Here is a 12611-nt window from a genome sequence, read left to right as displayed (position 1 = left end):
TCAGGACCGATGTTATGTGGTCTCGGCGGCCGCTCCCAGTCACCGGTGTAGCTGCCACATTCTGGATTAGTTGCAGTTTCCGGGTCACCTTCAAAGGTGGGATGGAACGACTCCCCTAGGAAGAGGAGAATATATGGGAGTTTTCTCCCAAGTGGAGAGAAGTGGAAAGTAGAGTCCCCCAAGGATCTGTATTGGGGCTTGGGCTCTCCATCAAAAGATCTCTGGGTGGTTCATAAGATAAAAACACGAGATAAAAGCACAAATAAATAGTGAAAACAGAAACAATGAAACAATAACTCCCACCAAACATTTAAAAGGGCATCGGGTGCTCTCCCCAGGGAGGTGCAGCTGGTGCTTTCATTATACACCTTTTGGTGCCAGGCAAAAACGTGCTTCTGTAGCCAAGCTTTTGGCTGATTGACATCCAATGCCCTTTTAAAATGGGGGGGGGGGTTATTGGGTTATTCTTGTTTGTTATTATTATTATTATTATGTATTTTGTGTTTTTTATTGTGATTTTATGTTGAGACCTGATGATAATAATAAGAATGTCAATGTTTTTGCCTGGCACCTCAAGCTAAATAGTGAAGGCGCCAGGCAAGCCTCCTTGGGGAGAGCATTCCACAGACGGGGAGCCACTGCAGAAAAGGCCCTGTTCCCATGTTGCCACCCTCAGGACCTCTCGTGGAGGAGGAGGCACACGAAGAAGGGCCTCAGATGATAATCTCAGGGCCTGAGTCGGTTCATATGGGGAGAGGCAGTCCTTGAGATATTTTGGTCCTGAGCCGTTTAAGGCTTTGTAGCTCAAAACCAGCGCTTTGAATTGGGCCTGGAAACTCATTGACAACCAGTGCAGTTGGGCCAGGATGGATGCAATATGCAAAAAATGCCTTGTCCCAGTGAGCAACCTGGCTGCTGAATTCTGCACCAGCTGAAGTTTCCAAACCTCCCTGTCAGGGGTTCTTGCGACTACTCTAGAGTAACGACGCTCCGCATGCTTGTCTTTAAACAGTTTTTATTAGTGCAGTCTATTTACAGTGAGACAGGTGTGTAAAACATGTCTGCTCATTCCGATGCAGAATCCGGCACTGCCCCCCCCCCACGTGATCTTCTCCAACATAGGAGTCTCGGGGCAGTGAATCTCCTCCCTTTCTTTCTCCTGCGTAATTCCGGAACCGGAGGAAAGGGTCTACGCTCCATGCTTTCCTTTCCCCCCTTCTCCCCCTCTCTTTCCTCCCTCCTGTGTAGCCGGGGCTCTCCCATGCTGCTGGAGCCCTGGCCCTCTTTCTCCACTTCCTGACTAGCCTCCTCCGAGCCCTCGCTTCCATCACTGCTTGGGGAGGAGCTACTTCTGATGCAAGGGGGAGGTTCTCTGTACTTCCTTCCCCTTACACTCCCTTTCCCATATGACGTGTGTTTGTGTCCTCCCCATAATTTCTCCCTCCAGGGACTGCTTGAGAGGAACCATCCTCAACAGCCAGGAGCCCGAAGTGCGCTGCCCCTACATTGACGAGAAATACTCCTGCCCAGGGCAGTTGCTGGAGCGAGAGGTCAAAGCGGTAGGCCAATTAAAACGTGTTTTGTACACACCCCCAGGATTTCCCGCAAGGAGCTCAGGATAGTGCAGGCATTTCTTTCCTTCCCTCTCCCCAATTTGATCCTCACAACAACCTTGTGAGGTAGGCTAGGTTGAGAGTGAGAGCGATTGGTCTCTCTAATTTTCACACAATAAGCTTTACCGGGGGGGGGGGGGAGTGTTGAACTTCTTGGTTCAGCACTCCTACTCAGTGTGCCACGTGGATGCTCTCACAAATTGTTTCTGGCTGATTATCATAGAATCGTAGAATTGGAAGGGACTTTGGTGATCATCTAGTCTAATCCCCTGCAATGATAGAATATTTTGAAATAGCTAAACTAACGGCAAGGATCAGATACCAGAGCAATGAAACCCATCTGAAAGAATGGAGTAAATTTATGAAAAACATTGATAAAATATGTGACTAACTCAATTACAAGTAAACTAGACAACAGCCGCATAACAGAATATAAATTGTCAAATTGGGGGGAAAATAAAAATAAGATGAATGACCAAATCAGTGTTGAGTGTCGAAACTTTACAAGAAAGTAAGTGATAAAATATTGTAAATATCTAGTTTAGACATCTGTATAAAATAAGAAACAAAAGCTGTATTTGGAAAACGACAGAAACTACGCCAACGAGAAGGATGACTGTAGAAAACAGAAGAAGAAGAAAGAAAGTTGGAATGTCGGGAAAGGGGAAAAATTATTTTATTTTTCTCTTTCCTCTTTTCTTTCTTCTTTTCTTTTCTATTTGGAATTTATGGTGTTTATATGTTTTAGTTTTAATGTATGTAATTTATTTCGACTCTTCACTATCTATGTGTATATATTTGTGCTATAAGGAAACTACTAGAAAAAGAAACTTTCAGTTGTTATGTAGCAAATTTTTAAAATAAAGATTATGTTAAAAAATAATAATAATCCCCTGCAATGCAGGAGTAATAATAATAATAATAATAATAATAATAATAATAATAATTTATTTATACCCTGCCCATCTGGCTGGGTTTCCCCAGCCACTCTGGGCAGCTTCCAACAGAATATTAAAAACACAAGAAAACATCAAGCATTAAAAACTTCCCTAAACTGCCTTCAGCTGTCTTCTAAAAGTAAGATATAGTGGTACCTCGGGTTACAGACGCTTCAGGTTACAGACGCCGCTAACCCAGAAATAGTACCTCCGGTAAAGAACTTTGGCTCAGGATGAAAACAGAAATCGTGTGGCGGCGGCGGCAGTGGCAGCAGCAGGAGGCCCCATTAGCTAAAGTGGTACCTCAGGTTAAGAACGGACCTCCAGAACGAATTAAGTTCTTTCCTAAACGGCTGCCTTCAGATGTCTTCTAAAAGTCAGATAGTTGTTTATTTCCTTGACATTTGATGGGAGGGCGTTCCACAGGGTGGGTGCCACCACCAAGAAGGCCCTCTGTCTGGTTCCCTGTAACCTCACTTCTCGCAGGGAGGGAACTGCCAGAAGGCCCTCGGGCGCTGGACCTCAGTGTCCGGGCTGAACGATGGGGCTGGAGATGTTCCCTGGATTATGCAGCAGTCCCACATGGGGATCGAAACTGCAACTTTGGCATTATCAGCAACATTATCAGATTGATTGATGCACCAGTTAGAGTTAGAGCTTGACACCCAGCCCGGCAGCTCTTGCAAAATCCCGGGCTCCATGGGTAACATCATTCTCACTCGATACTTTTGGAGGCAGATTCCCTGACTTAAAACAGCATGGTTAGGCAGCTGGGCCAATTTGCTCCCCGTTTTCGGAGGGGAGGGGTCTCCTGTGATGTCGTTTTGATCTCCAGCTCCTGAGCAAAGACGAGTACCAGCGTTTCTTGGACCTGGGAGTCTCTGTGGCCGAAAACCGCAGCCGTTCTAGCTACCACTGCAAAACCACGGACTGCCGGGGCTGGTGCTTCTACGAGGATGACGTGAACGAGTTCCCGTGCCCCGTGTGCGAGAAGGTGAACTGCCTGCTTTGCCAGGTGAGATGCTCTCTGCTCATCTTAGAAAGTGCCATTGTGCATGGATGTGCTGGTTACACTAGAAATTTAGCCTGCGGGCGGGGAAGGGAAGACCAGTCTACAGCTGGGAGATGGCAAACGTGGTTGGAGCTCAGGAGCGGTGGGCCCGGATCCTTCCCTTGGCTGTCCCTTGCTGGTGGAAGGCTAGTCACCCGATGTCAAGATGACATCAGGTGGCAACTTCAGAGGGGCTCTCTCACAGCGCCATTCAGCCGAGCTCTTTTGAAGGTGTGCTGTCGGTGTCAATCAGCTGATTGGCACCGACTGCGTCCATTTCAAGCATCTCTTATATTTGCAGGCACGATTTGTATTCAGACTGGACCTGTAAGCAGAGGGATGTCAGCCCTTGCAAAAGGAGATTTCCCCTATTTCCCTATTGAAAGCAGGGCTGCAAGCAGACTTTGCAGATCTGCTTTGGGGCAAGGCCTTTGCAAGCACTAACAGTCAGCTGATTGTGGGTGCTGTAAACCTTTGCCGGACAGCATATTCATTAGAGATTTTTGCAGCCACTCGCCGCAGTGGTTACAATGAGCTCCTTTGCATGTCTTCAGTTAGGTAAGGGCTTTGCTAGTCCCAGCTACCAGCTGACTGTTGTTGTTGTTTAGTCGTTTAGTCGTGTCCGACTCTTCGTGACCCCACGGACCATAGCACACCAGGCACTCCTGTCTTGCACTGCCTCCCGCAGTTTGTCAAACTCATGTTTGTAGCTTTGAGAACACTGTCCAACCATCTTGTCCTCTGACGTCCCCTTCTCCTAGTGCCCTCCATCTTTCCCAACATCAGGGTCTTTTCCAAGGATTCTTCTCTTCTCATGAGGTGGCCAAAGTATTGGAGCCTCAGCTTCACGATCTGTCCTTCCAGGGAGCACTCAGGGCTGATTTCCTTAAGAATGGATAGGTTTGATCTTCTAGCAGTCCATGGGACTCACAAGAGTCTCCTCCAGCACCATAATTCAAAAGCATCAATTCTTCGGCGATCAGCCTTCTTTATGGTCCAGCTCTCACTTCCATACATCACTACTGGGAAAACCATAGCTTTAACTATACGGACCTTTGTCGGCAAGGTGATGTCTCTGCTTTTTAAGATGCTGTCTAGGTTTGTCATTGCTTTTCTCCCAAGAAGCAGGCGTCTTTTAATTTCGTGACTGCTGTCACCATCTGCAGTGATCAAAGAGCCCAAGAAAGTAAAATCTCTCACTGCCTCCATTTCTTCCCCTTCTATTTGCCAGGAGGTGATGGGACCAGTGGCCATGATCTTGGTTTTTTTGATGTTGAGCTTCAGACCATATTTTGCGCTCTCCTCTTTCACCCTCATTAAAAGGTTCTTTAATTCCTCCTCGCTTTCTGCCATCAAGGTTGTGTCATCTGCATATCTGAGGTTGTTGATATTTCTTCCGGCAATCTTAATTCCGGCTTGGGATTCATCTAGTCCAGCCTTTCGCATGATGAATTCTGCATATAAGTTAAATAAGCAGGGAGACAATATACAACCTTGTCATACTCCTTTCCCAATTTTGAACCAATCAGTTGTTCCATATCCAGTTCTAACTGTAGCTTCTTGTCCCACATAGAGATTTCTCAGGAGACAGATGAGGTGATCAGGCACTCCCATTTCTTTAAGAACTTGCCATAGTTTGCTGTGGTCGACACAGTCAAAGGCTTTTGCATAGTCAATGAAGCAGAAGTAGACGTTTTTCTGGAACTCTCTAGCTTTCTCCATAATCCAGCGCATGTTTGCTATTTGGTCTCTGGTTCCTCTGCCCTTTCGAAATCCAGCTTGCACTTCTGGGAGTTCTCGGTCCACATACTGCCTAAGCCTGCCTTGTAGAATTTTAAGCATAACCTTGCTAGCGTGTGAAATGAGCGCAATTGTGCGGTAGTTGGAGCATTCTTTGGCACTGCCCTTCTTTGGAATTGGGATGTAGACTGATCTTCTCCAATCCTCTGGCCATTGCTGAGTTTTCCAAACTTGCTGACATATTGGGTGTAGCACCTTAACAGCATCATCTTTTAAAATTTTAAATAGTTCAGCTGGAATATCATCACTTCCACTGGCCTTGTTATTAGCAGTGCTTTCTAAGGCCCATTTGACTTCACTCTCCAAGATGTCTGGCTCAAGGTCAGCAACCACACTACCTGGGGTGTACGAGACCTCCATATCTTTCTGGTATAATTCCTCTGTGTATTCTTGCCACCTCTTCTTGATGTCTTCTGCTTCTGTTAGGTCCTTACCACTTTTGTCCTTGATTATGGTAATCTTTGTACGAAATGTTCCTTTCCTATCTCCAATTTTCTTGAACAGATCTCTGGTTTTCCCCATTCTATTGTTTTCCTCTATTTCTTTGCATTGCTCATTTAAGAAGACCCTCTTGTCTCTCCTTGCTGTTTTTTGGAAATCTGCATTCAGTTTCCTGTATCTTTCCCTATCTCCCTTGCATTTTGCTTGCCTCCTCTCCTCCGCTATTTGTAAGGCCTCGTTGGACAGCCATTTTGCTTTCTTGCATTTCCTTTTCCTTGGGATGGTTTTCGTTGCTGCCTCCTGTATAATGTTACGAGCCTCCATCCATAGTTCTTCAGGCACTCTGTCCACCAAATCTAAATCCTTCAACCTGTTCCTCACTTCCACTGTGTATTCATAAGGGATTTGATTTAGATTGTGTCTTACTGGCTCAGTGGTTTTTCCTACTTTCTTCAGTTTAAGCTGGAATTTTGCTATAAGAAGCTGATGATCTGAGTTACAGTCAGCTCCAGGTCTTGTTTTTGCTGACTGTATACAGCTTCTCCATCTTTGGCTGCAGAGAATATAATCAATCTGATTTCGATGCTGCCCATTTGGTGATATCCATGTGTAGAGTCATCTCTTGTGTTGTTGGAAGAGAGTGTTTGTGATGACCAGCTTGTTCTCTTGACAGAACTCTATTAGCCAGCTGACTGTTAGCACCTTGTAAACCACAGGGCTGTGCCTTAATTTTTTTTCTGGTGCCACACCTGATGTCATGTGCTGTCAGGTATAAGGCAGGTGGGCAGGGTTTAGATAAAAACAACCGCCTTGCAGGCCAAATGGAGAAGCCAGTTGGGTCAAAGGGGTTCTTCACTTCTACCTGTATCTCTGGATACAGGTAGTCCAAATTCTTCGAAATACTTGTTTATGGGTGAAGTAGGGATTGTTCATGCTGATGAAGCTGCTTTAGTTGAGATTCCTGCATTACAGGGGGTTGGACTAGATGACCTTCGGGTTCCCTTCCACCTCTACATTTCTAAGATGTAGAGTGCAGGACAGAATGGGAATGGGTGTAGATGTCAGCTTGAAGTGTGCAAGAAAGATAATTAATCTCCGGTGCTGAAGAGCCAAGTGGACCCCGGATGGATATCAGTTCTTAGGGTAGAATATTCAGATAATAAGACCCTTCCTAGAGGAAAAATGGAACAATCAACCATTTCCTGCCCATTGGTGGTATCCGGAATCTGCCCTTTTCAGCGGATGCCTAGGTCAGCTTGGTAAGAGGCTATCGGGTACATGCCGTCATTTCTGGGGCACCCTACAAGTGTTTGGGGGAAGGGGACTGGAAGTCAGGATCCAAACCACGTCTCTCGTCTGCAGGCTATTCACGAAAACATGAACTGCAAAGAGTATCAGGATGATCTCCAGATCCGAGCTCAGAATGACCAGGCTGCACAGCAGACCACACAGATGCTGCTGGTGAGAAGGGGGGGGGGGGCGCTGAGTGGCTCTGAAAGGGGGAGGGGGAGGGTCACCCGCCCCCCAAGTTCAGGCCCACACAGTCTATTAGCAGTCCTCCGCCCCCTGGTTCATGAAGCAGCTGGGAAAGAGAGCAGTTGGCTTGTTCATTTTACCTGCAAAAATGTTGGCAGCTCCAACTTTAAGAAGAAAACAGCAGGGTGGTAAACGGCACAAAGTCAGCAATGAAATTATATTCACGAAACGCATACAAAAATATATCGTGAATCAGTAGATCAGCTGAATGTATCCATCCATCCATTCATTCATTCGTAAGATTTCTTACCCACCCAGGATGGGTTCCAACAGTAGCATACGCAATTCCAATAAAACAGATAAAACCATTGCAGCTATCAAACATTCAAAACCGTTCAAAACGGAACAGAGCAGTATAAATTCAGCGAAAGAGGTGGGTCCCACAAACCCCCTCAGTTGTCAAAGGGCGTGTGGCTTCAGTGTGTGGCAAAAGCTGTGCAGGGGCTCAGGGCGCCTCCGCGGGGAGGGAGTTCCACAACTTAGGGGCTGCTGTAGAGAAGGCTCTGCCCCATCCTGTCCCTTCTGAGAGTGGCCGGGTGACGCCCCTCCACCCCCAACGTAGCTTAACATCTGAGAAGTCTGTAGCGATGGAGACACCTTTGGATATTTGGGGGCAAAGTTGCTCAGGGCTTTAAAAACACGAGCCCTTTGAATTGGGCCCGGACATCAACACGACCCCATCACCCGTCGGGGGGGGGGGAGGGGGGAACCTGGTGATCCGGTTTGCACCTGCATGGTGATCCCGGCTGATTTGCAGCATCTAAAACAGGGGTGGACCAAGGGGAGTAATGGCCAGCGAGGAGGCACATATAGTTTTGGAAGGGTTTGGGGATTTCTAGACCCATTTATGCAACAACCACCCACCCTGGGAGAGTGAATAGCCCAGTTCTGGCACAATCTGCACCACGCAATCCCTTGCCAGCAGCACCCCCTTGCCCCTGTCCCCGCCCCCTCTGTTGGAAGAGGCAAACCTAAACATGCTTTCCCTTCCAGAACATGGTTCAGAAAGGGGAGGCCATGCACTGCCCCACATGCAAGATTATCGTGCAGAAGAAAGACGGCTGCGACTGGATCCGCTGCACCGTCTGCCACACGGAGATCTGCTGGGTGACTAAAGGGCCACGGTGGGGGCCCGCGGTATGTGTTGATCAAGCGTGCTACAGAGAGTGGATTCTCTTCAAACGGTGTGTGGTGGGCTCTGGGGCCCTTTGGGACTCCCAATCCATTCAGAGATTTGGCTTTGAAAGATTGGACTGGCATGGGCTATGTGACACCAGGATCCTCAGCCGCAATTGTTTCAACCTTTGCACATGCCGGCTGGGGCTGATGGAGTTGTAGTCCAAAACACCTGGACTACAACATCTGGTTGTTTAGCTGCCGAGGACCGTAGTGAGGACTTGCAGGGTGCAAGAGCAGAGCTAAAGGTGTTGCAACAGATAAACTCTTCCCAAGAAACAGGTTGGCTGTTGAAGCTTAAAGATTACAGTGGTACCTCGGTTTACAAACAGTCCCGTTTACGAACGCCTCCGTTTACAAACGCTGCGGACCCAGAAGTGTTTACATCCGGGTTCCGCAGCGTCGGGTGCACAGACGCGATCTGCGCAGCACGTGCGTGCGCAGAAGTGCTCTATCAGCGCTTTGTGCACATGCAGAAGCGTGCCTTCGGAGAGCGAATGCCTCCGTTTACGAACGCGATCCGAGGTTCTGCTGTATTATTAATAATTTATTATTTCAACCCGCCCATCTGGCTGGGTTTCCCCAGCCACTCTGGGTGGCTTCCAAGAGAAAGTTAAAAATACATTAAAACATCAGTCATTTAAAACTTCCCTAAACAGGGCTGCCTTCAGATACCTTCTAAAAGTCTGATAGCTGCTTATTGACTTGACATCTGATGGGAGGACATTCCACAGCGTGGGCGCCACCACCGAGAAGGCCCTCTGCCTGGTTCCTTAGAACCTCACTTCTCACAGTGTCCAGGCAGAATGATGGAGGTGGAGACGCTCCTTCAGGTATACTGGACCGAGGCCGTTTAGGGCTTTAAAGGTCAACACCAACACTTTGAATTGTGCTCAGAAACGTACTGGGAGCCAATGTAGGTCTTCAAGGCTGGTGTTATGTGGTCTCAGCGGCCGCTCCAGTCCAACCTTTGTAAGAATGTAAGACAAATTCTACTGGATCAGACAAAAAGTCCAGCCTGGTCTAGCATCTAGTTCCCACAGTGGCCAACCAGATGTCTCCAATAAGCATTGCAAGGAGTTATTGCCTTGCGTGGGGGTTGGGCTAGGTGACATACTTTTGGAAGGTAAAATTAAAATCTTTTGGTTTTCCAAGAGCAGCTTATGTGCTTTATAATCATACATGGATTTACCACACTAAACATTGTCCAGTCTCAAAAAGAATAGCAAATTTGAATTCCTCAAACCCCAAAACACATTTTGCATTGAAGAAATTTGCAAACGTTTTTAAGTTTCGCCCCCTGAAATGGCATGCCCTGATTCTGCAGTCTTCCGTCTTTTCGGATCCAGGGCTTCTTGACGTTGTGTGGCTTGATTGTGCAGATGTGAGAAAGCAGATATGGGAAACTTCCAGGTAATGAGAGGAGATGGCTGGCGATGGCCCAGGGCTGTTCCACAGCCCTGATGTTGCAGACCAATTACTCCTGTCCAGCCACCCTAGCACAAGGGATGTAGTCAGGTGTCTTTTGAGAGAACTGTGTGGCTGGGAACTGCTTCTGGTCATGCGCACGATGAGGCCTGATGTGTTCGCCTGTGAACCCAAAGACTGTTGGAACTGGTGTGCAATCCACCAGATGGAAAACTAGAATATCGACTACACACAGGCACGTCCAACAGGTAGATCACTGGACATCTGTGGTAGATCACTGGTAGATCACTGGCTCCCCTAACCCCCAAAGAAGCTCAACAACTTTTGTCTCCCTTAAAAAAGCTCAACATTTTTGCCCTGCACCACCCAAAATGTGGCTTTCCTCCCTAAAAGAAGCTCAACAACTTTTTCCTGAACCCCCCAAAAGGGGGTAGATTGCTGCCAGCTTTTAACTCTGTGAGTAGATCATAGTCTTTTGGGAGTTGGCCACCCCTGGACTACAGTTTTGGTGACTATGCACAAATAAGTAGGGTTTTTTTTTAAAAAAAAAACTTCGAAGGAAGAAATTTCCCACATAATTGTGCTAAGGACAATTTTGAAAGTAGCAATCCTGCAGGAGGTGTCCTCCCGTCTCTCCCCGTTTTCCTGTCTGGCAATTTCCTGACCTGCTTTGTTTTTGGGCCCTGCCCTTTCCCGTACAGGAAGACCTACATTGTCCTTGGACTCTCATCAGGACCCTCCCATGGCTTCCTTCGTCTCCAGCCCTGTAAGATAATCTCTTCCTTATGTACCCCCGCCTGCCCTGTTTCATTGCTTTCCGTCTCCTCCTCCTTCCCCCGCAGGGTTCTGGCGATACCAGCGGGGGCTGCCGCTGCAAGCTGAACGGAGCCCCCTGCCACCCCAGCTGTCAGAACTGCCATTAACCAAGAGGGGAGGAGAACTCTGAGCTTCTGGAAGGAGAGGCTGTCTCGCTTGGCGGGCAGGGGGATGAAAGTCAGGAGCGAACAGTCAAGCTGAGCTCTGGACAGCCTGGGCTTTTCGAATGGCTCTGGCACAGCAAAGTTCAAGACTCGCAGGCTCAGCTCATTCGCCAAAGAGGAGATGACTTGCTTCTCTTGTATTTCCATACATGTGAGGGCTGGGCAAAAGGATTGAGTGGAAATGCAGGCCTCTTACTGGGTCCGAGGGCATGCTGGACTTCTTATTGTAGTCCTCGTGCAGAACAGGCTTCTTGCAATATCCGTGGAGAGATGCTGTTTTTGCTCCTTTCTCTACAACCAGTTTTTCCTGCTTCCCTTCCATCCGGCTGCATTGCGTTCTGCATCCTTCCATGCCTATAGGAGCAGAGGCTGCTCTTGCCAAGCTGCAGTTGCTTAGCTAAGCTCTGACCCCTATCACAGATGTGACATTCCCCTACGGTGCATCAGAACCAAGCTTGTCGGCACTGAGATCCACTACAAAATAGGCTGGGTTTTGTGCACAATTTTTACTTGATTTGCCCTAATAAAAGTTATTTATAAACTAAACCTGCTGCTATGTTTTTTTCTGCAGGTAGTTGAGCTGCAAATAGTAACTTAACTTGCATCGCTCGGGACCAGGTTAGTGAGGCCGTGTATTTGGGGTTTAGCAGTCCCATGTTCCCAGATTCCTTCAGCCTAACTTAGTTCACAGACTTGATAAAAGTGTAAAATGGATTCTTATCATCTGTCCTGAGAGCGCATAATTAAGACAGGTGCAAATTTTAAAAAAAGAAGGCGGAAGGATTGATTTCAAACACAAAAGGTTTTATTTTTGCTCTGGGTTTGGGGAATTGGAGTATTTCCTTTCTCTTTCGTTTGCTTTCCTTGCGGGAAGGAAGAACTGGTTCCATAAAATAAGAAACTGCTAGGAGATAAGTTGTTAAAATGCATCCTGACTCACAGCCATGTAAGTGTTTGGTCTGGGGCAATTTAAGAACCTTTGACTGTAAACCTGGAAAGAAAAGCTGAAGTGCTCCTATCAGTGCTGTTCTAAAACAGCTATTTTTGAAAGACCACCTTTGTGTGGACAGGATGATCACATTCTAGATCTTTCTCTCCAGCTTTCCCAGCTTTGAGGAACCTTTTGCTTGTCTGAAATAATTCTGAAACATCATGTGAGTCAGACAAGCAATGGATCCTGCTGACTGAAGGTGGAGTATTTAAGGCATCTGACCGGCTGCGGCTAGAAAAGGGATAGCAGACTTTAAAAAGCAGGGAGGGCTAATCCATATAGGCCTGCCTATAGGCAAAGATTGCTCAAAGCAGCTGCTGCTTGGGGCAGCCTTAATTATACATACCCGGTAGCGGGGTCAACCCCATGAAAAGCAGATGACTTCTTCCATCACATGCAGAAGCCTTTTCAAGCAAGCTCATTGGGAGAACGCCTCCTGTGGGATCAGGCCAAAGGGGACTCCCCTAATTCAGCATCCTGTTCTCACAGTGGCCAAACAGATGCATAAAGGAAGCTCAGAGGGGAACAACAGTGCTCTCCCCACTTGTGCTCCCCAGGAACTGGTGTTACGTACCAGAGACTAGCAAGCAGCCGGGCCCTAAAACAAGCCAAACTGGGTCAGGGAAGAGGCGGACAGCCGCGGCATGCTAACCCCAG

At 47.4% G+C, this 12611-nt stretch overlaps 1 protein-coding gene across 1 annotated transcript in view; it reads left to right on the top strand.

Moving 5' to 3' along the window:
- The window catches only part of RBCK1 (RANBP2-type and C3HC4-type zinc finger containing 1), a 29552-nt gene extending 16959 nt beyond the window's left edge, over positions 1–12593 (top strand). Inside the window, exons 9-13 of the mRNA XM_035122100.2 lie at positions 1448–1559; positions 3387–3566; positions 7206–7304; positions 8373–8516; positions 10826–12593. Of these exons, the coding sequence (XP_034977991.1) occupies positions 1448–1559; positions 3387–3566; positions 7206–7304; positions 8373–8516; positions 10826–10906 (616 nt within the window). The 3' untranslated portion in view covers positions 10907–12593. The remainder of the gene's footprint in view (positions 1–1447; positions 1560–3386; positions 3567–7205; positions 7305–8372; positions 8517–10825) is intronic.
- The last annotated feature ends 18 nt before the right edge of the window (positions 12594–12611 follow it).

Source organism: Zootoca vivipara, chromosome 7, assembly GCF_963506605.1.
Source record: "Zootoca vivipara chromosome 7, rZooViv1.1, whole genome shotgun sequence".
NCBI classification, from domain to species: Eukaryota; Metazoa; Chordata; class Lepidosauria; order Squamata; family Lacertidae; genus Zootoca; species Zootoca vivipara.
The sequence above is the reverse complement of the archived record's forward strand: the minus strand, read 5'-3'. Positions and strand labels throughout refer to the sequence as shown.